Raw genomic sequence first — 24,512 nt, forward strand, 5'->3', positions numbered from 1 at the left:
CACTTCCAATCAGATGAATCTGAAAGTTATACCTCTAGTATTTCTTTCCACAAACCCAGAATGCACAGAATTCTTGTGTGCTTTTTCTGGCTCTGTTGGTCTGTAAGCTGTCCTTGTGGCACTCCAGTATTCACCACTGCCAAAGGGGACTAACAATTGCCACTTCTGCCTCTGATATGTTATTTGCACATTAAAATGTAGTACAGTATTTTGAAATTTCTGAGAAAACACACCAGTGAAGTACAGTGCATCCTAGTAATTATTGGTGGTTTCCTTCAATAGTCTATTTTTATTTGGGAGACATCAGGGAACTAGAATACATGGATTTAGATATTAAAAAAATACATCACCAGAGTCTTTCCTCAGGTTAAGTGGAACAGGAAACAGACCATAACTTCTGATCAATAAATATTTGCAAATTTTAATGAGAGTCTCATTAGTTGTGCAGATATTTCACCCAGGTGGAATACAAGGGAGAAAGGAAAGAGACTTAACATGGGAGTTTAGGAAAAATAACAAGTTTTCAACTGTGATATCTCAGTTTCCAGCTGCCACAACTCCCTGCATCCAGCAGGACAGGGTTATCAGAGTGTCAGGCCACTTTGTGCCATCTAATCCCAGCCCTATTAGATCAGCAAGCAGCAAGGAAACTGGCAAGCAAATGAAAGGTCCAGCCAGCTCCTCCCAAACACCCTGCGGCTGCCAAGTCTGTGTTTGAACTCCCAACTGCATGAACAGGAGGACAGGTGCATGTTTCCTTCCCACTCCCAGGTATAAAATCAAGGACAACTTCCACTGAGCAATCCGCTGCACTTTCAGGAAAGAAATTCATAAGGAGGCTAAGTGACCTGTAAGTAAATTTTTGTGCTAGGCTAAGAACTCCATCATGCATCTTGGTGTAAATGGTTACAAGTTTTTTCCGAAGACAGTAATAAAACCAAGTCACTGTGCTGAATTATTGTCTGGAAACAGGCTCCATGGCCCCAGCATGACACAGCATCATTATCAGATCCTGTCAACAGTCCGCACACAAAAAAATTGTCTCTCAGCTGGTGACACAAACTCTTGTCTTTGTTCATCCCTCAGGGCCTCTGAACAGAACGTAGATTGCAATCTTGCATTTTTCATGCAGGAGCTTTTCAATGCACAAGCTACAGGCGAGTTCTTGCAAGGTCAGATCACTGACCTTTGTAAAATGACAGTCAGGGCACCAAGGGCTGAAAGATTAAGGACCCTATCAGGACTCAGGACTCACATTAATAAGTTATGAGCCTAGTGGAAGGAACATGATCAAGTTTGGGGGGCAACAAGTCCTGGTCCATTTGGTTTCATTGACTTTTACACGGAAGGCCCATGACCTTCATGAGTGATCTTTATGCCCTCCTTAGGAAGCCAGCTCTCCCAAGTAGCAGTTTTCCTTTTAATTAACAATGGCAGAACACAACATACACAGTAGCGTCTTGTTGATTGCACAACACCTTGTTGATGTGTGTACATCTCATCAAGTCAGGAAAAAAGGTAATGTGTGATGACCAAGTGTTTCAACAAGGAAACAGATTTCCTTAGAGTCACTGCATAAGCTTGCCACGTTGAAAAGGTGAAGAAAAAGGCAGGGCAGCTATAGCTGCATTAGTCAAATGAAAAACTAAGGCCCCTTATACCAAGTTTGCAAAGGCCTCTACCCATCAGTTATCTTAAATGCAGATGGCTGAGATTCTCCAGGATGACTACACCTTACTCTGTATTGCTCCCTCAAACTCTTCCTTCAGGTATCCCACATTTCATTTTGCTCTCCCACAAAATTTTATTGCAAACTTCCTTGGACATGCTTGAATTCACTTTTCTGAAGCACCTTTGAGATTATTGTAACAATTTAGGCTGAAAATAATTCAATTAGGCAGATACCAGATGGCTCCGTGGCATCACAACTGAGTGGCAAATGAAATTACATCATGGGAAACTCAGCTGAGGAGAATGTTGAATCCATTTCTTGCACTGTATAAGAAGAATATTCCAGGCCCTGAGAGAGGTTCTGGCTCATTAGCAAAAAGACTCCCAAACCACTAACCAAGTTTTTCTGTAAGTGATGTAGAATCATTCAGAGAAAGACAAGTTACTGCCTCAAGCTCTAAGACTGATCTCACTTCTCTCATTCCAAATGCTCCCCCTAAAAGGGCTAGCACTTCCAATGCATATGAATTATCCGTCAGGTGAAAGACAGATTTCCCTTCTACCAGTCCAAGTAGAGCACAATGCACTCTTACAAGTTACACTGAAGCTAAGGATAACATGCATCCCGGTCAAAGGGCCAACATGGCACCTATGCACTTATTTGAGGATTTACACAAGATTTTGGTGGTGTACAGACCTAGAAATGTTTCTTTATAGAAAGAAGTCGGTCTTAGTGAACAGAGCTCCAAAGATTTTCCAAATTACATACTATTCTCTTCTGTTCTTTCCTTTTCCTCCTCCTCTTTTTCTATTTGATGCAACCGCTATGCTAAGTGGTGGAGAACTACATTTGATCACATCCTGAATAACAGGAGTCAGCATGGTATAGTAGAAAGATGGAGCTAAGGGCACAGCCTGCTGCTGTACTGCTGCAGCCACATGTTTCTCACTGGTGTCTGGATGGAGGTTAGCCTGGCCATACAGAGCACAACAGGATCTTGTCTGGTTAACCACAGATAAAGTTCAACTGTTTTGAGCAAAACCAGAGATGTTTTACTGATCATTCAAACACTTATTTCAAAAATGAGACCAAGCTTCAGGTGGTTCCTACAGTTCAAAACAGAGCTACAGGGAATAGGAAAAGAAGTGAACATAAAGTGGTCACAAAAAACATCCTCTGAAGTCAGGAGTTTTTAACAGTTTCAGCTTTTAGGCCTAATCTACTGTTCCTGCTTGGATACATCTTTGCAAGAGATAATACTCCTTATCTCTTTCTTAGCAATTTCAGAGACAAGTGCATCTCCACAGTAGGACAAGTACAAGTTAAGTGCTGTTCAACATGATTAAGGAAGGAAGAATTGCAAAACAAGAAGATCAAATCACTCTTCCCCAGTGTCTCATAGCAACAGAAACACTGAGATTTACTCTTCAATTTTGAAGCAGGGCAGTAATATATACTTACTACTTACACTTGAAACAGAGAGATCAGTCCATTTCTGTAGCCATTAATTTGTTTTAAGCTGTCCACAGCTCAGATAATCCTTTTGAACCATTTGTTTTCTCCCTTTTAAATGACCAACAGGCTCATGCTATTTAGATTTATCTGCTATGATGGTCCTTTCCAGTGCTTGCTAACTTTTTTTAAAAAAAATCTGGGTATGCTTGCACTCATAAGCTGACTAAATTTGAGAAAAGATCTTGTTCTCTTGGTGTCATTAGCAGGTCAGAAGTAAAAGTTTTAAAATCCCATTTAAAATTCACATTTAGTAGCTAAGTTCCAATGTCCTAGGCCCTTTTCCTTGCATGAGAAATAACAAAATTGTAGGGTGACATTAAGAAATAAACGTGAAGCAGAAGCGTGTTTTGCTCCATTAGTCACAGGCTGCGCACCAGCCAGCTGTCTGTGCTAAAAATATGCCACAGTTAAAGATTTTGTAAATTAAATGCACTGCAGCAGACAGCTTCTCTCAGGTGGGAACACGCCTCCTTCCCATTTCCAGTAACTACATAATGAGGCTCAAAATAAGAGAGCTTTAACCCAGAAGATTGATCCCTGCTTTTAACCACACAGTTTGCTCCTGTGTTATAGTACTTGCCTTCCATCCACTTCTGTGAGCAGATTACAAGCGCTTGCACAGTGTCTAACAGCCCAAAGTCATGAGCCACAAAAACAAGCATATGCCTACTGTCGTCTTCAGCCAGGATAGACCCACTCATGTAAACCAGAGAGCTGGCCCATTACATGCGAGTGCTTCCTATATACTGATGGGCATATCAAAGTTATCCTCCAACTTTGCTAAACTTCTGCTAAAACAGAATAAAGAAAGGACTGTGCATTTCTTGGCAGTTCCTCTCATTCAATGCTTAGGACAAAAAAGCAAAGATGACTAAATATCTACTGCACTGCAAAGAATTTTTAGTGCACTGCTAAGATTTAACCTGCTAAACAATTTTAAAGAAGTTAGCTGACAATAATTTTAAAATATTCATGTGTGTGCACTGTTTTTGTTTAGGTAACACAATATAACCAGGAAAAGTAACAAATTAATAATACCAGTATACATTATCTTAACAGATTCACACTGAAATCACCGAGCAATTGTTTCAGTCAAGTTCCGAATTAAGTTCCTCCTTCTCAGTTGTAAATACGATGAATACATTTATACTTAAAAAGAAAGGAAAGTACAAAGGAAAAATTCAGTCCCTGCTCAATAACATTTTCTGTGGGGGATTTCAAACTACACATTCAGTTCACTTTCCTGTGATCACAGTAACACATTATACTAAACCCAAAATTGCAATGACTAGGAATTATTACTTCTTCTGCTTCTTTTTTTATTATTATTACGTCTTTAAGTGAAAACTAGGCAGATGAAATGCAAACAGAAACCACGAACACAAATAGGGAAATTTCCACGTGCTGCAGAGAGCCCATTTCTGTTCTGTAACTTGTATGGTCCCCATGAAAACAAATGGGAAGACCCAATCATAGGCATTATATTAATAGAAATTATAAGGTAAGGAAAAGAAAACAGGAATATAATTCTTACATATCGAGATGGCTCTTCCTTGTTTTGGTCATTCATGTCAGTGGGAATGATCCGTGTGGCCATTGGTCCCTTGGCAAACGGTTTTGGTAACTGGCCCCTGAATTCTGACAGGATGAACTGGAGCTGCCAACTGCAGAGAAGAGTGTCAGAAAGCCCAGCAGGAAAATGCAGGACCTAGTAATATTTTGTGTGGAGAAAACCAAAAGCATAACCAAGGACATTTCATTCCTGAGGGTGGCCAGCCCTGTTAGAGGAGTAGTCACACTACAAATTTTCAATAGCTTGTGGCCAACATAATCTGCTGACAATAAACTTCAGAATGCTTTGCTTTGGATATGCTCATGTCAACAGAGATACAGGGTCTTGAAGGTTACTCCCATAAATACTTCTTATGAGAAGTGCCCCTCCTTATGGATCTCACAAAATTGTACCTTTTACATTGAACAACTTACTTATCTGGCAGGAGAAAACTGCTTGGAAATCTGTGCCACTCTTTTCCTACACAGACATTAACTGGTCTCCCCTCTGGCACAGTGTGAATACTTGGGTCAGTAGCAATCCTGTGAAATTCTGGGTACAGGTCCAGGGGCCCGTGGTAGCCTATAGAAGGCAGTAAGTTGTAAATAAGGCTACAGAAATAGGTGATATTTACATGACTGCTTTTGAAAGACTACAAAAAATTGTACATACATAACTTTTTAACTGATAACTTCTTGAATAAATGAATTGGCCTATGCAAAATATGGCAGGATTCCAAAGCTCCCTCCCCCTACAAGCACAAAAGTGCTTGTAGCCTACCACCTTTATTCACATTCTCCTGTCCTGTCAATGGCTACCATCAATCAAAAAAATATTGATGAGGTGGAAAGGTTGACTGCATGGCTCTGATTCAAGAAAGTACTTAAGGACAATATCTAATCCATCTCCATTAAGGACACATCCACCTAATTACAAGTTTTAAATGGGAAAATGCTTTGAAAGTTAAAGTATCTGCTTTAATACTAGTACAGGTATGGGTTTTATATCAGTATAGTTGTACTGGCTGAAGGTGAAAGGCAGCAGATTTTTAACCGATATAATTCTAGTGATAACTTCATACATACATGAATACATACATATGTTCATACATACATGTATGAATGCACATACACACACACACAATCATTCATTAATGATGACCATTAGAACTTATTCCTTTCCCTGCAACGTTGACATCCAAACTTTTGAGGTTCCTTATTTCTACTGTGCTGCTATAGTCAAAGCAGCACAACTTTGGCAGGCCTTAAGACTTGCCAAGGCCAATACCCAGGAAAGCACAGAGCAAGTCTAAAATACCAACCTCTGAATAAGGCAACAGAGCGTGACAATGACAAAAGGCCAAAGAGGAAGACAGTCCCCAGAGCCAGCCAGTTGGAGGAGACTGTGTAGTGTTCCAGGCGGTAGCGCTGGAATACGAAGTGGTAACATTTCTGAGGAAAGATTTTTAAAAAAGACAATATAAAATTACTCAATCTCCTGTATGTTTAGCAAAATTCTGTTTTTCATAAGGGCCTTACAGCAGTGCCTGCATCTCCCATTAGATCTTTGGTCTTCATTTTTTCATTCAGACACATAGAAAATGCACAGAAACTCACATAGTTCAGCCACGTTTCTTAACTGATAATCTAGGGTATTTAAAAACGTTTTCAGGTCTTTTCCTTAGGAAGGCCTCTAGTCAAGATGTAAAGTGCTCTCTACCAGGGCTCCACCTTGGTTGTTCCCAGGTGAACCAGCAGCAAGTGTCCCTTTCAGAGACTTCTGTAGAACGTCCCTACAGAGGCAGACCTCATTTTCAGTGCTGGACTGACTTCCTCTCAGTTCTATGACCCAAATTTACTGAGTGACCTATGGTTGTTTACCCTGTCTGTACAAGCTACAGCTTTGAAGTGGATAAAAGAACACACAGCACATTCTGCATCCACCTTTAAACACAAGCCACTCTGAAACTGTTAAAAGAAATGCCCTTTAGGTTTTTCTAATTTAAAAGCCTTTCTGGGAATACCCAGGAGGAACTACATCCAATACTCTAACAGGGACTAGTCACTGCATTCCTCTGCCTCTTTAACAGAGGAAAGATGAATAGTTTAGAACTTTCGGAAGGTGTATAGCAATGTGTATTAGTGCTTCACTCTGTGAAGCATTTCAAGTGGTATTTACTAAACATCCAATTTTTGGCCCTTCCAAATGTCCAATGTAATTTCCCAATGCCTAAACAAGACCACTTTTCCCTTTTCAATTCAGTGAGGGATTCCTACTAGGATACAACAAAATGCATTTCCCCCACAGACACATTCCTGCCCCTTAAAGCTTGCGTAACAGCAGACAAAAGAGGCACAATGCTATAAGCAAGTTACTAATCCTCATGACACCTCTTGGATGTTGTGTTGTATTGGCACTACAACCTCACAACTGCTCCTCACCAGAAATTCCCACTTGGGACGGGAGAACAACTTAAAGTCATCATGAAATGATTAGTGGTGAGGAAATATTCTCAACCATTTATCACTTCATGCAATCATGGACAAGGTCCTAATGTGATCACCTTATAAAGCCATGAAATTTAATCTTTTTTTGCTGGGCTGTGAAGCAGTCTGCACTGAAGTCCAAGATTATTAGATGAGCTCATTCTGTATGACACTCAGGAGGGAAATCCCAAATATTTTTGGTTTTACATCACATCTTACAGAGGGCTAATAGTTTTCCACATATTCTCAATCAACGTGTACAGGAAGATTATAGTTTAATTTGTAAAATCAACAACACACACACTTCACTATTAGAATGGCTGTGCATTTTGCTTCCAGAGTCAAAACACGTATCCATGAAACATGGTTCAAAAATGAAAACTGTACCAGCTAACAGATTAAAAGTGATTATCAAGTTATGCATAGCACAGTCCTGGATTGTGTAATCACTGTAGATTGTGTCACAGACACAGATATTCTGCAAATGTTCCCAAGCTTTGGGAAGCAATGTTAAAGAAGTCAGCTAGCAGTTATGCCTACGAAAGGTATGAGCTCATTAAAAAAGATGTGTTCCACTAAAACTTACCTGAAGAGCAGACAGAGCCACAGCACCGCAGAGACAGATGAGGGGATAGATGGGAAAGAGAAACCTCTCTTCTTTGTGCGGCTGACTGAAGAAAATCACTATCCAAATGTACATAGGAGCTAGTGTCAGCCAGTAGGGACGGCCCAAATTCTGAACTGAAAGAAACAAACACTCAGTAAAGTATTAATGTAAGAATGAGAGATTTATCCTATTCCCCCCCTCTTATACAATTATATTTCACGTTCAAAAGCCCATTCTTCAGACCCGAACCATTGCCTTCAGATACAAACACACCATGTTCTAAGCAGCCATGTTGTTAAAATCCAGGTAACCTGTCCGAACAGCCAGTATAGAATTTTGATCAGAGAATTTTTGTAGATTCCTACAATACTAACAATTTCAACAGACTTCAGAAGACCAAAAGAAGAAAATAACCAACTGAGTTACTGAATCCAAGCAAGGGACATCAAGAAGTGACATGTCTAAACGGGTAGTCAGAAGTACTAGATAGATTTCCTGCTGCGCATTATGCTATCCATAGGAAGATCAGAAAGATCTCCTCTGGTCCTACCCTTCCACTTACAAATGGTTATTTAGTGACTGATGTTTCCACAACCTTCATTGCTTAATTACAAAAATAACAGCATGAGAGGTCTCTCAGGCACCTTCTGCTGAACAGAGGAAATAACTGATTCAAAAATAACAACAATTACCCTGAATTTTAGTCACACTGAGGAGGGTACTACAGTGCCTGACAATTTTCAGTCCCTTTTCTGCCCCCTTGCTACTCCCAACAGCAGACTTAAGCAATTAAGCTAACAGCATTTCACAGACAATAAGAACAAAGCACTCTGCAGAATTGCTCCTGCTGTTAAGTACAAGAACATCAAGCGAACAATAGGAAATCTTGCATTTACAGGATCTCCTACTGAGCTTTTACTGGTTTCTGACGGTATGTCATTCATATACAAGAAACAGATATCAGCAAATACCCGTTAACATACATTTTCAGCAAGGATTATGATGTTATTGTTTCTTGTATTCAGTAAAAAATCAGAAAATGAAGCACTAACTGGACTGATGAATCTGAAGGCTGCTGCTGATGCTTAATGAATCTTCCTTAGGAAAATGGCAGAGAGGTATTCACACTTCCTCAACACCTTTTTCCTCTCTCGAGTTATTTGCCAAATGTCACGTGTTTAAACTGATGTCATTCTATTTAAGAGAAACCCAACACGAAGGAGGGAATATTCTGGTTCCTCCTTTCTCTAATCTCAGTATATGCACATCTATGTGAACGCTTCCCAAAGCGTGGGGTAGCAAGACTGTCCTGCCAAGGCTCAGTCCTGTGAGTTGAAGAGTGCCTTTCACACTGGACAGAAGAGCCCAAGTTCAATCCCAATGCAGGCAGCAGCAGCAGAGACCAGAGGATGCCTATTTGTAGGCTCAGACTCAACAATCAAAAAGGAAAGAATAATTCTGTTCTCTCAAGCTGCCACAGAAAACATTTCTGGCAGTGGTATAAAAAAGTAACAACGGAAGAGCCAGCAAAAGGTTCCCCAAATAACTCTAAAGGCTACCATGTCCAGCTGCAAATAAGATGGAAACAACAATGGGTACACAGTTTCTTTCCCCCTCAAGATTTCTGACCAGGCTATTTCTAATGCATTTGCATGTCTGGCTGAAGGTTATGTACCATACAACTTCTTAAGCTTACTCCGGGTATGGATACTTCAGCCTTGAGAACACATTGTTCTTCTTGAGGTGGAGGCAGGAAACACAGTAATCATCCTTAAAGAGAAAAACATGTTTCTGTCGTTTTACAGGCAGCACGCAACTAGATGCATCTCACTGCATGTTCTTTCTACACAGCAACTCCATTGTGGGGTCAATACTGAACTGAGTAATGAGCTCTAGGAACCTTCCTATTATTCCAAAGACTTTCCCTGAACCTAGTTTCACTTCCAATAAAGGAAAGGTGCTTTTTGGCAGGCAAGTTCTCCCTTTAGTAACAAGGTTGAAATCCAGGCTGTCTGTGCTTGGCTCTCACAGCTGTCTTGCACTCACCATGAAACTTCTGAAGCAGACACTCCATGAGACAAGTCAGTGGCAGCACAAGCAGCGCCAAAATAAATACCACGTTAAAATTCAGAAAGCCATTGATGAAATAGAAGGACCAGGGTTCTGTACCTGAAGGATGAGAAAAGGAAACAAGAGGTTTTAAGTACAAGCATGTATGAGATCCATATGTAACAGCAGCTTCATTCCTTATCTGCTTGACACAGACTGAGATAATCAGCAGCAGACATGAATTCACCCCATTGCAAGCGTATTTGAACCAAAGAATGGAAAGGGTGTGGACAGAAAATCTTGCAGCTGGACAGAGGATGCAGCCCCATGGAATAAGCCTGAGCCATCTCAAAGCAGTCTCATGGTTCTGCCCCTCACCCATAAAACTAACATAACCATGGCATGAGTTAATCAATAGCCATACAAAGGCACCAGAGCATCCCACAATTATGTCTGCCGAAGATAATTCATTGTCTTCCCTTTCAGAAATTATTTTTCTCCTTCCTTTTTCTCTGGGTCATAGTCAATATCACATCCGCCGCTCATGAATCACAGGCCACTCCAACAGTCAGCCTTGCCCAGCAGAGTTCTGTGACACAGAATTCACCCTTGCATTAAGAAAGCCTACACAGCAAGACTAGGAAATTTGACTCCAAATTCATTCTTTCTAATTGCAGAGATGTAACAGAAGAATAACACAAAACCACACAATGTTAATAAGAGATAATTATAATTCTGGAGTGATGATGTATACTCCATGTTGGCAGAAATAGAAAATGTACTAAAAAGAAACAAGAAAGAGGGTTCACATTCACACTTTGCCCCAATAAGACTTTGCCACTAAAGTTCATCCAGAGGCTAGTTTTGGTACCTCCTTAGAATCAACACTATTTAAAACGTCCCTACTTCAATTTGTTCTTACAGTGTAGCTTCAAGCAGGAGCAAGCCAACTCTGCCTCCTAACATGACATACTTGGGTATTGGTTGCAAGCTTCGAAGGATGTAAACTGAAAGAAATTCCAGTCCAACTGTCATTTATTTGGACTCTTAATTCAGGATGCTTAAAATCCTGAACAATAAGGAATGCCAGTTCCTCTCCACACATTTGCCACTCTCTCAGTGTGATTAGCTCAATCAGTCAGTAAATGACACGCGGGGGCTTTAATCACTACACTGTTGTGACATGTGTCACATGCCGCAGCAATTTCCTGCAATCAGAGACACTTAAATAGGGTCCATGTTGAAATTAATCAGACAACTGAAAAGCAGCAAGGAAAACCCGAAACCTCAGCAGCTCCTACAGCTAAATACAATTACAAGCTGCACTAGTAATATCAGAAACATGTCACTGGAGTTACTAAGGCCAAGTGCAAGCAACTCAGGTTCATTTAGGAAACCTTTAGCTATTAGCACTAAAAGCAAATAGCAATTTGGATTTTGGGGAGTAACGTGCCTTAAGGGAGTGAATTATTAGAAATTCACCACCTCTCTCCCTATACCTGCTTCATAATTCTTGCAATTCCCACAGAAGCACAATCCTCAGTCTGTGAAAGGCTGAATATGGGATACGGTAGATTGAAAGATCACATCAAGTGATGGACATGACAGTGTTATCCGTGTGACAACATGGCAATAGTGCCAACTCCCTTCCTCCCTCTCTAGACTCTGTTGGTGACTCTCCATATTTAAAGACAGCAATAATCTAAATAATCACTGTGACAGATCTTGAACACGTGCAGAAAGAAGATCATTTTAGGACTGAAGCATACTACCCTTCCTAGAAATCAGAGCTGCCAAGTGGGATGTGTCTGTAAGGAAAAACCTGAGGCAGTCTGGGGTATCACACTGTAAATCTTCCAGTGGACATTAGAAAAAGTGTGTGTAAAGGGGGCTTTGGTTTCTTCCCAGCCCTGCCTCTTCCAGATTCCCTTCTGAGGCAATACTACAGGTTTCTAAAGACTTACAGCAGGGTTATCACTGGTTAGGCCTCTCTAGTAACTTCTGTGGAGTACCAAGGCCTCTCCTTACAAATAAAAGGACTGGAACTGCGTTCCGCAGCCTGCTCCCCAACTCCCACTGCTATAAATAACATCCACTTTATCATAAAAGATGCCAGGATAAGATAGAAAGCCTCTGAAACTGATGTAAGCTGTTACTCTCCAGTGTATTAAGCTACAATTAAGCTGCACAGCACAGCCAAGCCCCAAATCTTTAAAGGATAGTACCAAGGACCATACTGTCTCCCTTCTACCTGCCCTGGCTGCTATGGAAAGTAAAGGAAATTAACTATGGCTCTTTCTATTCTGGTCTCTGATTTGGTTGCCTGGGATTCAGGAATGAATGACACTTCATGAAGCACACCTCCTCCAAAATCCAGATACAGCCTTAAAGGCCCAGAGGTGACCTGAGGGACTCTGCTAATAAAGAGGTCAGCTGATCTGAAGCACAGCTTTAACAAAAGAGATACTTTCTCAGATTTTTTTGCAGTGTGACTGAATTGCCCTTAAGAACGAAGCACTGGAACCTCCCCTCCTTCTCCAATGAGGGATTTTCTTCTCTGAGTGAGGAGGAAAAAAAAAAGAAAAAAAAAGAGAGGAGAACAGTGCATTATACGGGCAAGTTAAATAATTCACAGATACCAGGCAAAAAGCAATAGGCTTGGTCACTGTGATGACTCACCCATTCAGAGGCATTCAGTCTCAATGCCTCCCAGGGCAAAATGCTTTTATTCTTGTTATCCATAACGACTCAAGGTGATCTGAGAAAGAACTGCAACATAAAAAAAGAACAACCCCATTGCATACAAGAAGTCCTGGCCCAGAACAATGTCTTTCAAGCAGAGCGGAACACTAAAGTACTCTCCATGCACAGCATTGATGGGAACATGCTTCCACAGCATCGCCTTCAGACCACGACAGAAGATTTAACTTCCTGCAAGTATCCCACATGCTAGAGCTGAGCAGATGTGGGCTGTAGGAGAGAGACTAATGAAAGCAGTGGGAAGAACGCTGTGGCCCATGTGTTCTTGACGCTATGGTTCCATGGGGATAACCAACTGGAAGCACTGTCAGACACTGAGCCAGAAACCGCTTCAAACTTTGTGCTCTGTGACAGGCTCCAGGAGCACTTCTAGAAACCAAACTCACAGACAAGTTAATAGAAATTAAGAAGCTACCATGCTGCAGCTTGACAACAGCAACGGTGAGGGCAGCTCAGGACAAAGCAAAGGAGTTGTAAAATAGGCTTAAGCTAAGGTGCCCCACCCTGTGTTTGTCACAGGCTAAAAGCCTGCATGCAGGCAGGAACTGTAGCTCAGCTGTTAAGCAGTAACTAAGCTGCAATAATTTGATCATGAGTCACAGCCCTCATTGTAAGCAAGTCTGATTCAGTGCTCGTATAATAAACAGTCTGCTTTCTGCATTTCACTTATTTTCACTCTATTTAAGAACCAGGACTCAACAGAGCAAGGTGTCATGTAAACAGTTCCAGCACATTCCACCCAAGTTGAACAAAGCCTCCCAAAGTGCCATCACACTGCAAGTCACAGCCAAGGCTCTGATCACAGGAGGTGGGACAAAACTTTTGTCACAAATTGTGCATACTTAGAACATATGTACTCAAAAACATCCCAAAGCCTCAGAATCAAGCTTCAGGATATACACTTAGAAGCTACTGTAGAAACGTATTCACCCCAGGGAAATATTCATTGCACAGACTGTATATATCCAAAAGTGTATTGCTAAAGACAAAAAAAACCCAAACCAAATGAACCTTGTCTCCAGAACTCCAGTCTGCAGGCAAAAGGAAAAATAACATGGTGCTCACACTGAGAATGATATGGGTTGATGACTCTGCAACCTCCAGCAGTTCCTGCTCCCATCATGTGAAAGTCGGGAAATCCCAGCCCGAAAGCCAGAAGGGACTGGCCAGCCTTTCATCTCCCCTGGTAGTGTTATTTTTCCCAAGTGTTTTGAAGCTCTCTAAACACACAGCGTTGTCCTGGCCACATTGCATTAAAGAGCAATTTCAAGCAGGCTCTTTTACTAGCCTGAGGATGTTACATGAACGTCACTACGAATAAAACACTTCAGAATAGATTGGTCCCTGGAGGCTTCTGGAAACAACTCATGCACAGTGTGGAAAAGGTCAGGCACAAGCCCATGCCAAAACCTATCAGAGACAGGGCCTGGAGTTTCCTTACAGAAAATTCACAGCAAGAGGCTTCAGAGCCTTCCTGCAGAGATAAGGAACCATGTCAAAGCAGCTGTCGGCCTGCTGTGCCACAGCACAAGTAACAAATCGCCACTCAGCACCACCCAAAACAGCCCTTCAAATGAACCAACAAATATGCCCTGCAGGGCACTGCCAGAGAAAGCCTTGCTGCTAACCACTGCTGAATCCCTCCTAGAATATCTCAACAGGGCTTAAACAGAGACAGAGGTGACGCAGGGACCCTGCACCCTAAGCTCCTTGAAGTCTCTGCCAGCCCCTCTGAAACTCTGCTAGAAATATAATACTTTTGTATTATACTTTTGTACTTTCCAGCTCTAGAAGTACGTGATACGAACAACTTAGTGCAGTAGCAGCTCCCAAGCAAATAACACAGTACTGACATCAAGGTTCAGACCTGAGATTTGGGTCACACAGTATTCTAAATGGCCAGTACCAGGGAACCCCTCATAGGCAGATAATTTGCCTGCAGACTAGATGCCTTTATGGTAACCTCAGATTCTGCTTCTAGCAAAGTCCAGGCCATACACTGCCAATAAGCAAGGAGACTCCCAGGGTACAGCAGAGACTCAGGAAGTCTGTGAACTGAAAGAACTATGCATTCTGCACTGTTACGCAGTTTCCCAAGGTTCTGCACCCTGACCATGAGGAGCAATTGCCAAGAACTCGACTGAAGCTGACAAACGCACACATGTATCAGTTGTGCCCACTGCACTCGCGTAGCATCCAGATACGTTTGCTAGTGACAGTCCTCTCCTGTGATGCTGAGAGGTCTCACAATGGTTTACAGAACTTGAAAGCGAACAACAAAAGCAGCTTAACTCACAGCGTGGAGAAATCCGCCAATGGCCTGCGGATTCCCAGCTCGAGAGAGACATCATGTGGTAAAAAGCTGGACCTGCAGCCCTTTGGAGCTCGCAGTCTGCTTTTGCTTTTGAGTACATCAAAAAAAGGATTGGCAATCAAGACCTGGTGGGTGATGGTAGCAAGACAGTAGCAAGAAAACTCCCGACCCCCTTCCTGTTTTGTTATCTTAAACTCACCATAGAGATCAGGTCCGTGAGAGGTGAAGACATTGTATAAAACAATGTTGAGAGGCGCAACTACCAGCTTCCCATAGTAATAGCTGTCCACAACTACCAAGGGCACCTGAAAGAAAGCATCTATTATTTAAAGTGCCAGAAACTTTAGACTGGACTGCTCAAAAACTGCATTTGATTTTCTTAATGGAACCCACCCCTTCTTTTGCAATCCCAATCCGTTCCCTCGTTGCGTTGTTACAGGCACTTACCAAAAACAGGATCAATGACATCACGCACCAGTTTAGGAAACTTTTCCACCTCTGCTTCAGTATCAACAAGTCAAAGGCAATAGGAAGCCTGAAAGAGAGACCAGGTATCAACTGGAGACTTTGTCTTTCCCCACTGCAGGTTTTCCTGCCCCCTCAAAGCAAATGAGGCAGTAGCTGGAACAGAACCATCCTTTCACTGGGCTCCATATTCTAGTCATCCAGCTCAAGCCTTACTCTCTCAGTGTTATTAGGATCCAGAATTCTTCTCAATCTAAGTTCTTCAAAAGCAAAGAAATCAGGCTATGGGAGCCTGTAGCAATGATCCTGGACTAGGCTGGCAGCTCAGTTCCTGCTAGGTTCTTCCTCCAGCTCTCCAGCACCTACATTCTCCCCAACCAGGCAAGAAACATTTGACAAAGTGCAAAACTCCTGAGCCCTCCTCTCCTTACCCAAGAGCCGCGCTGAAGGGCCAGCCCAGAAGGGCTCCAGCAGCCACCCCCAGCACTGCTACAGAGGTCTTGTCCATATACCAACCAGTCATGGCAACCACCGTGGTGTACATGCAGAAACTGCTTGGGAGGAAAGCTGCAACACAGGGAAAGAAAGACGTTAGCACAGCTTTCCCACAGCAGGAGAACTGCACGAGGCCAAGATAAGGCTAATCATCTCTTATTCATTCCATTGGAGCTGCAATGCTATTCTGGACACTCTCATTTCAATGAAAGCAAAAAAAAATTTGCTCAAAGTCTCTCTTTGAGCTACAGCAGGCGTTTTACAAGTCTTTCAGTGGTTGGCTAGGCAAATGGGTACAACCAGCCAGAAGGAACAGGACACAAAGGCAAATGACAATGCCAAAATATGACCCTCCTTCCCTGGATTAAAATATATTCAAGGAAGGTATGCCAAGATCCTGTTTAAAAGGCATGGCCCATTGCAGAGAGACTGGAGGCAGCAATAGAAATAAACATGCCCTGGAAATGGAAAGATTACAAAAGAGTGATGCAGGGAACATCATTCGAATCAACACTTATTCTGCCATCATACCTGCCATGAGAAATACCTGCAACAAAATACAACAAACGATTGCTAGAGAAGTATTTTAGTGCTGTGGATTTTCTTCTCTCTGGACCTTTGGTTTCTCTCTTGGTTTTTGGTTTCTATAGATAAAGTAATTGTTAGTGTCACTGCTAAGCAAACTTACCTGCAGATGAGCAAAACATCCCAGTGCTGAGTACCAAGAAGGCTAACATCAGCCGGCTCACATGTAGCCCAAACTTCTTGCACACAGCCCTAAGGAAGCAAGAGAGAATTAGACACCACAAAAATATCCTCAGTACGCAAAAGAACAGTACCCAATGCATGCAGAACCACAAATAATCCATGAAGAACCCTGAGAGCTTAAAGATGGGTGATTCTCATTACTCAGATGCTGAAGGCCATCTGAAGAGCAGTATGGCTGCCTCTGGCCTGGGATTTCAGATCCATGTAAGTTATACTAGTGCAAAACTCTAGAAGAGACTTGCCTTCTACCAGCGTTAGTTGCACTCATTTGTGCTCACGCTAGTCTCAGGAACTTAGGGTGTCTGCACTGCTGTAGCAACATCAATCTATCTTAAGATTTTCACTCCTCACAAAACCCCATCATGCAAAAAGCCACAGCTTATGTTCTTAAAGCCAGGCTACTGCCAACAGAAAAGTAATGCAAGGTAATAGTTTGAAAGCCACAAATGAAGAGGCAGCAGGTAAAAATAAAAATCCATCTTAGACAAGATAATTGTACGTTCTGGCTAATGCTTTTAGTGGATGTAAACACCACTGGCAGATACATTACAGACAGCAACAATCAATGTATTCCACTAAAATTCACTATGATAAGCAAACACAGCATCAGCCTCTCCTCCAGCAGAGCTCAGTTTACAACACTCCACCCTGCTTGCTGGTATCAGTAAGAAAACAAGTGTAATCAACAAAATACTGGAGTGGAGATGTGGATGGCAAATCTGAAAACACAATTTTATCCTAACAGTGGAATTTTTAACCAATATTTCATTAGGTTATCATGAGAACACATACTTTCAAGGTTCACTGTGAAGTAGCCCAGTTTACCAGACACATCTACACATGAGTTTCAGAGTGTATTTCCTGTGGCAATAACTGAGAATATTACTCATGTTGCTCCAAAACATTCACTGTAGGCAGCTTCTAATACTCACTTGTAAAAGTAGAGTTCACAAATGCAGCTCAGGAAGGCCAGGAAGCATCGGAGGAAATAGAAGATAAGAACCTAGGAGACATACTCAGAATCTGAACAAGGCTTACAATTGTCAAGGTTTGGGCCAGGTTGGCCGATGACAAGACGACAAATGCTCTCACCCAACTCTCACTCCAAAGAGAGTAATAAGAGATAAAGAGATTTATGAGTTTAGAAAAAACTAAACTACTTTAATGAAATATTAATAATAAAATAGATGCAATATATACAAATATACACAAAACCATATCAAGCTCCCAGGGAGATGTCACTGGCAGGCCCTGGGGAAGTTCCAGACCGGACTCAGTGACAAATGGGAACTGGAACACACTGACCAGGATCAAAACACAGATGAGCTGACAGGGTCCTCCTCAGATGCCAGTCATTGAAGAAAGAGAGCCACTGAAGCAGTCCATTGAAGAAGAGCCATTGGAGAAGAGCCAAAGAAGAAGCGCCAACCTGACCCCATTGGTCCCTCAGTTTTTTGAATGAGCACGGCAGATGGGACGGAACACCCTATTGGTCAGTTTGGGTCACCTGACCTGTCTGCTGCTCCCCACAGGTGCGACCCCTCCACGGGCTGAGCACCCGAGTCAGCTGACCCTGGTTGCCGCGGCAACAAGCGTGAGCACGGGCCTGTCACTGAACGCAAAGCTGGGCCTGCTGCACCCCTAACCAGGACAACAATGAAACTTATGCACCTGTTACTAACAAGCTGGTCCCAAGGACGAAAGTTGGGACCTGTGCATGGACGGAGCAAGCTTGGCAGTGGTGGACGAGCCTATTCTTGTAGACCTAGATCTTGCGCCAAGGGATGCTGAAGATCATGGCAGACCAAGGCCTATCCCTCTAACACTGAAGTTTCTTACAACACAGAAAGTGAACACAGTCCACTGAACTTACCAGAACTACCCTTCTTCTGTTTTCTGTTGTGCAGAAACATGCCGAGTACGGCAATGGATCCCCAAGCAGAATGCCCATTCAGTACTTTTTCTTTTACATTTCTTTGAGTTCAGTTTGCAATATCCCTTGTAAAATGCTAACTTATTTTTTATAGCGTATTGAAAAAAAAAACAGTCATTGATAGCTGGCAAACACGCAAAAGGCCAACAAGCTACCAGCCCCTCTGGGACAGCTTCTCAAGCAAACTGGAGACAGACAGCATTTCCCTGCAACTTCGCAATCACTTTTCCTTGGATCCTTAGTCAGCTCACAAACCCTTGCAAATCCTCACAGGGAGGTTAGCGTTTGTAAACAAATTTGTATTTTTGTAAACACTAATTCTCTTACCTCTGACAACAAACAAAGCAGCTGGTTAACACAGACTAAATGCATATTTATTCACCACAAAAGAAGCTTTCACACATCTGAGTTACCTTGTTAGTTTGTAGAACTCTAGCATGGAACAAGGCTGGTAAGGCATGAAGCCACAGGTAAGCATAGGAGCGGATGGCATATGCTGGAGAGTATTCCCATGTCTGAAACCCCTTTCCATAAATGAGGTAGTGTGTCTACAATGGAGATTAAATAAATATGTAAATATGCATCACACAGAGTAGACAGTTTTGCATTTTCCATCTCTGAATTCTTGAGTAGGAAAATTTCTCTTTGAAACACAGAGATTAGCACAAGGTTCTAGATAAATCTGCATTTGCATAGGCCAACCACAAACTCCCAAGGACCTCCAAGGAGAGAAAACCACTTACCGGTTCCCAATAGTTAAACGTCTCATCACAATCAGAGATGTTGCTTAAGAGAGCTGCACAGAACCTGGCTGAGATGAGACACTTGAAAGCTGTTGATCCTTCAGGGGCCCAGACTTGGCCTGCTTTGCTCCCAGATGACCTACTCCAAAGAAAAAATACAAATATGCACCAAGAAGACTCAGTAACAAGATCAAGAGTAGCAAGGTGACACGAGGCAAAGAACTGACAAGCATATTTGCATTTAAGCACTGTATAGGTACAGATGAGTTATTCACTGCTTGCTTTGAGGGATGCCAATGCCCTCCCAAGGAAGCACCCAAGGATGCCCCCTCACCACACCGAAGCAAGGGCCCTGAGAGCTTAACCCACCGCTGCCAGACAGCCCCCTTGGACCTCCCCCTCCTCTCCCCGACAAAAGAGAGCAAGGCCACGCACTACTGCCGCAGGCCCGGGAGGAGCTCCGCCGAAGGGAGGCCGGGCACCCTATTTCCACCCCACACGCTAACCCAGCCGGGCACCCACCACGGCCACGCGGGGCTGTGGGTACGTTGGAGACGGAAAAACCCGGCAGCGAGGAAATACCGGGCGCGCCCTCGCCACCAACACCGCCTGGCCGGCGTTGCGGCTGCCAAGCCCCGAAGGACGGCCCCGATCGCGCCCGACTGACGGTTGCAGAACCCGCCCACGCGAGACGGCCGCGCGCCGCCCGGGGAGGGGGTCACGCGCCCGGCGCCCGCTGCAGCCCGGCCCCGGCTCCCCGCCGCTCCGCCGCGCGCTCCGACACCTACTCCCCGCGGGCCTCCTCCGCGATCGCGGCCTCCGACCGCGGCCGGGCGGGCTCCCCGCCACCTCCAGCCCGCGGCCGCTGCCGGGCCCCCTTGGCGGCCATGGCGAGTACGGGAAGCCGTGCGCCCGCTCCCTGTCGCCGGCGGACGAAACGAGAGCAGAGCCGAAGCCGCCGGCCGCCATGCCGGGTGTGGGCACGGGCGCGCGCCTCCGCGCGGCCGTAAGCGCGCCGTTGCCGCGGAGGGCCGATAGCGGCGGTCCGGCGCGGAGCGGTGACATCGCTGCACGGAACAGCGGGACCAGATCAAGGCCACCCGCCACGGCAGCGCTTCTCGCCAGCGGGCCGCTCTCCCCGCAGCAGCCCCGCGGCGGCAGTGACTCGTGTCCCCCCGCGCCCCCTTCCGTGCCCTCTGCCCGCGCAGAGTTGGGCAGGGCAGGAAAGTAGCTAAATGGGGGACACATCGTTGAAGAAAGCATTTTATTGGGTGCCCCCCTGCACTGAATAGCTGGGAAAAGGGAGACAACAGAAGCTGTTTCGGGAGAGGGAGAAGGAACATCTTCTTCCAGAGGCTGAGGTCCAGCGGCTTCCTCGCCCGTGCAGGTGCTGAAAGAGCAGCATTCAGAACAGGGGAAACCACCTTAAAATCCCTGCTCCCGAATACTCGTTCCCCGGGGTGCACACAGCCTCAAAGGACACTCTGGGTGTCTGCGCAGCCCCTCCACTCCCCACATCTGGTACAGCAGTATCAAGCTACAAAAAGTAGTTTTGAGACAACTTTGGGAAGTCACATCATCTTAACACAGAATCGGAGCACTCCTAAAAATCTCGGGAACTGCCATGAGCCAAGTACCTGCTCCAGAGGCACAGAAAACATCCCCAAAGGGCCAGGGATGCTTTAGGCGACCGCAGCTCCGAAGACAGGGAGATCCCCTGCCCAAGAGTGCCTTTCTCGGGCCCTTTCTTCAGTCTGCTGCCGCTCCTCTTCTCCCTCGCTCTTGCCTGGCGGTTCCTTCCACAAACGACGGCTCCACCAGCAGCTGCTGCAAAGGCAGGAGGACGCGCTCAGGACCGAGAAGCCCCCGCTTCCTGCCTGGAGGACAGAGGGACGCCGGGCTGGTCCCCGCAGGGAGCTCTCCAGAGCACCGTCCGACCCGGGCCGTCCTCCACAACACACCCCCACCCCCCCACAAAAAACCTCGCAGACCGGCTTTTCTCACCACATTGGTGTTCCAGTCCCAGCGCTGCCGCCTGTGGAGTTCCAGCTGGTGCCAGAGCTGGGCTCGGAGGTGGACGCCCTGGGCAAATGGAGGAAGGCATGCACAGTGGCGGCCAAAGAGGCTGCACCCCTGCTTACAGGGGGCTCGAGCCGCTGCCTGGAATTCAAAGCGCCTGGGACTGCAGGGCACTGGTCTGGCCCTGACTTACAGGGCAGCCCTGGTCCCACAGGCCCTCCGAGGCTCCTTCTCTCCAATTCAGGGACACCCTGACCCGCACCCACTAACGGGGCGGTCACCCCACACCGGCTGCCAGCAGAGCACTATCAAGAGTGTACTTTCTGCGCTGAAGGCAGGAGACTCGGCAGCAGTGGCTGGTGACTAGCAAGGGCTTTTCCCGGGAGGTTTTAGGGGCTTGGGCAGAAGAACGTTCTGTGGGTTCCTTGCCACTTGGGAGAAGCTGCCGCTTCAATGCAGAGCAGCTGTTTGGGAAGTGGCTGGTGTTTGGGGCCTGCAAGTGACGCTTGCCACCCTAAACCTGCTGCGCTGCCCTGCCCTGCCCTGCCCTACCCTATCGTGCCCTGGTCCCCTTTCCCTCTGCTCTCAGCTGGGGAGAAAGAGAACCCCCGGGGAAGGCAAAAGCTGGGGGGGAAGGGGCCCTTTCCACCGGCCTGCAAGCAGGGCCCGGGTCCTGCCCAGGAAGCCCTGACACTGGGCTTAATGGTGTTGAACTGGGCCGCCCCCCCAGAAACAGGGCCAGGGCCTCTCCTCTGTAAAGCCCCCAGGATGCTGGGCACCACGCGGCGCCCAAGATGTCTAAGCCAAGGGGGGTAGGGGGCGAAGGGGGGAAGGACGGCCAGAAACCAGGGACTGGGGACCGCCGTGGGGAGGTCTCTCCGAGGGCCGGCTTCCCCCTGTTCTCCGGGCGGAGGCGCTTGCGCTCCTGTGAAAAGACTGCACCGTCCCCCCCAGCAACAACTCCTAGACAAGAAAGAAAGAAAGAAAGAAAGAACAGGCATCAAACGTGTGTGTGGAACCACGAGGCAAGAGCGAATAGGAGGAGGAGCGGCAGGCTGAAGAAAGGGAAAGAGAAAAGCAAAGAGAGGCACTCTAAGCAAAGGGAGCTCCCTGTCACCAGGGATGCAGTCAAACAAGAGCATCCTTGGCACTTTTGGGAAGGTTTTTATGACTTTGGGGGAAGTACTTGGCTCAATGCCGTTCCCTGGGTTTTTAGAAGCCATTCCAATTCTGTGTTAAGATACAACTTCCAAATTTTTGCCCTTGAAGGGCCAGGACCAGGGACACCCACCTGACTAGAGGGGGTCCCTCCCAGCACATCCTGTCAACTGCAGGGGACACGCACAGCCCTATTTACAGGGTGGTCGCCCTCAGCTTGGCACTCCCAGGGCACGCCCAGGGCTGACTTACAGGGCAGCCCTGGTCCCAAAGGCCCTCAGAGGCTCCTCTCTGATTCAGGGGCACCCTGACCTGCACCCGCTAACGGGGCGGTCACCCCACACAGGCTGCCAGTGGAGCACAAAGGCTCCCAGACCCGGACCCTGGTTACAGGCAGGTCGACACCCAGGGAGCCAGAGAGCTCGGCCTTCCCCCACAGCAACAGGAACGAGACTCACTCAACAGCCAGGCCGCGGAGCTTCCCGGCCAAAGGCCCACACACATCCCGGCCCCATGCCTCTGAAAGGCCGGGGCCAGGGGCACCCGCCTGATTACAGGGGGTCCCTCCAAGCCCAGGGGACAGGCACAGCCCTACTTACAGGGTGGTCCCCCTTGGCTCGGCACTCCCAACAAGGCTCCACAGAGCCCGAGGCTCCGACCTGCGCCCCAGTTACGGGCCGGCCAGCCTGGCTGCAGCACAACACCATCTCTTCGGGAGCCCGGGGGGGGACCTCGACCCCAACCGCGGGGAGGTCACCCTAGCCAAAAGCAGCGCCAAAGGCAGGCCTGCACCCTCCAGCACAGCACTTCCTCAACCTGCACCCTCAAAAGAGCCAGGGAGGGCTCGTTCCTGTTGGCTGCCTAAAGCAGCCTCCCCAGCCCTGCTTACAGGGGGGACGGGCTGCTCCTGGGGACACAGGGCTCCACGGGCTCGTGACACATGCCCCGAGCACGGGGCTGTCACGCTGGCAGGTCGCCAGCAGGACAGGCAGCCGCGCAGGCAGAGACCCGGCCCCTGACTACGGGCAGGTTGCCTTGACCGCACTCTACGACTAAGCGGCTTCGCTCTGTCCTTAGAAAGGAGGGGCAAGCCCGGACCCTCCCTCCGCTCGCGGCCTCAGAGGGGACCCCCTTTTTGCTGCACAGAGCCCTCTCTTCCTCCTGCGAAGTTTAAGCTAAGTACGCTGCAGTAATTTTAACAGGGGCCTAAACAAGAAACTCATTTGCTCTCTCACTCACACAGACACTGACACAATCAGGGACAAACAGAACTTCCGAGAAGGGAGGACGAGCTCTGCGCAGCCCCTGTCTGGGGAGCCATCCCTACCAACGAGCGGGAGGGAAGAGCCTCAGACCCACCCCCCCGGGGCTGCATGGAGGCGTGAGAGGCCTCCACATGCCAAGGGGCTTCACGGGTGGCCAAGGGGCAAACAGCATCACGCGCCTGACTCCCGGGGGGCACACAGGCCAGGCCACCAGCAGACAGAACGCTGCCAAGGCCGGAGGAGAGAGCTGGGGAAATGGCCCTCCCTTGCTTACAAGGTGGGCTTGGGGTCCAGCGAACTCCATTTCCCCCTCGGGTGCGGAGACAGTGGCCCTTGCCCTCCTTACAGGGTTGCCACTCGCTCCGCGCAGCCAAACCATAGGGCAACATGGCAAAAGGCCAAAGACCTGAGCCCTGGTTACAGGGAGGTCGCCCAGCGCAAAGCCAGCCGGGGCACAAAGGTGCTGACAATGGTCTTGCGTGACCACAGACCCACTAACAAAAAGGTCCCTTTGCCCAGAGCACCTTTCTCCTTCCCCCTCTCCAACCTCCCACTCCTCCTCTCACCTGCTCTTGCCTCGCACTTCCTCACCATGCCTTGTGTTTCTTCTCCAGGAGCTGCTTCCAAAGAAGGAGAGCGCAGTCAAGCACCAACTCCTCCGCCCAGAGGAGAGAGGAATGCCAGCCCCCAGAGGGAGGTCCCCACAGCACT

General features: G+C 46.5%; 1 protein-coding gene across 12 annotated transcripts in view; it reads right to left on the bottom strand.

Moving 5' to 3' along the window:
- The window catches only part of ALG9 (ALG9 alpha-1,2-mannosyltransferase), a 37,157-nt gene extending 15,548 nt beyond the window's left edge, over positions 1-21,609 (bottom strand). Inside the window, exons 1-14 of one of the 12 annotated variants that reach the window (XM_074561302.1) lie at positions 21,364-21,609; positions 20,997-21,183; positions 19,360-19,498; positions 19,030-19,164; positions 17,616-17,686; positions 16,604-16,692; positions 15,852-15,987; positions 15,403-15,490; positions 15,155-15,260; positions 9,879-10,001; positions 7,812-7,966; positions 6,061-6,190; positions 5,174-5,321; positions 4,722-4,851 (exon numbers count right to left, since the gene is read on the bottom strand). In XM_074561302.1, the coding sequence (XP_074417403.1) occupies positions 4,722-4,851; positions 5,174-5,321; positions 6,061-6,190; positions 7,812-7,966; positions 9,879-10,001; positions 15,155-15,260; positions 15,403-15,490; positions 15,852-15,987; positions 16,604-16,692; positions 17,616-17,686; positions 19,030-19,164; positions 19,360-19,498; positions 20,997-21,183; positions 21,364-21,463 (1,737 nt within the window). In that variant the 5' untranslated portion in view covers positions 21,464-21,609. Of the gene's footprint in view, positions 1-4,721; positions 4,852-5,173; positions 5,322-6,060; positions 6,191-7,811; positions 7,967-9,878; positions 10,002-15,154; positions 15,261-15,402; positions 15,491-15,851; positions 15,988-16,603; positions 16,693-17,615; positions 17,687-19,029; positions 19,165-19,359; positions 19,502-19,794; positions 20,020-20,143; positions 20,377-20,996; positions 21,187-21,363 lie in introns of those variants that run through there. The other 11 variants (XM_074561301.1, XM_074561303.1, XM_074561306.1 and 8 more) reach the window with 11 other exon arrangements.
- Between the last annotated feature and the right edge of the window lie 2,903 nt (positions 21,610-24,512).

This window comes from Larus michahellis, chromosome 17 (genome assembly GCF_964199755.1).
Source record: "Larus michahellis chromosome 17, bLarMic1.1, whole genome shotgun sequence".
In the NCBI taxonomy this organism is placed as follows: domain Eukaryota; kingdom Metazoa; phylum Chordata; class Aves; order Charadriiformes; family Laridae; genus Larus; species Larus michahellis.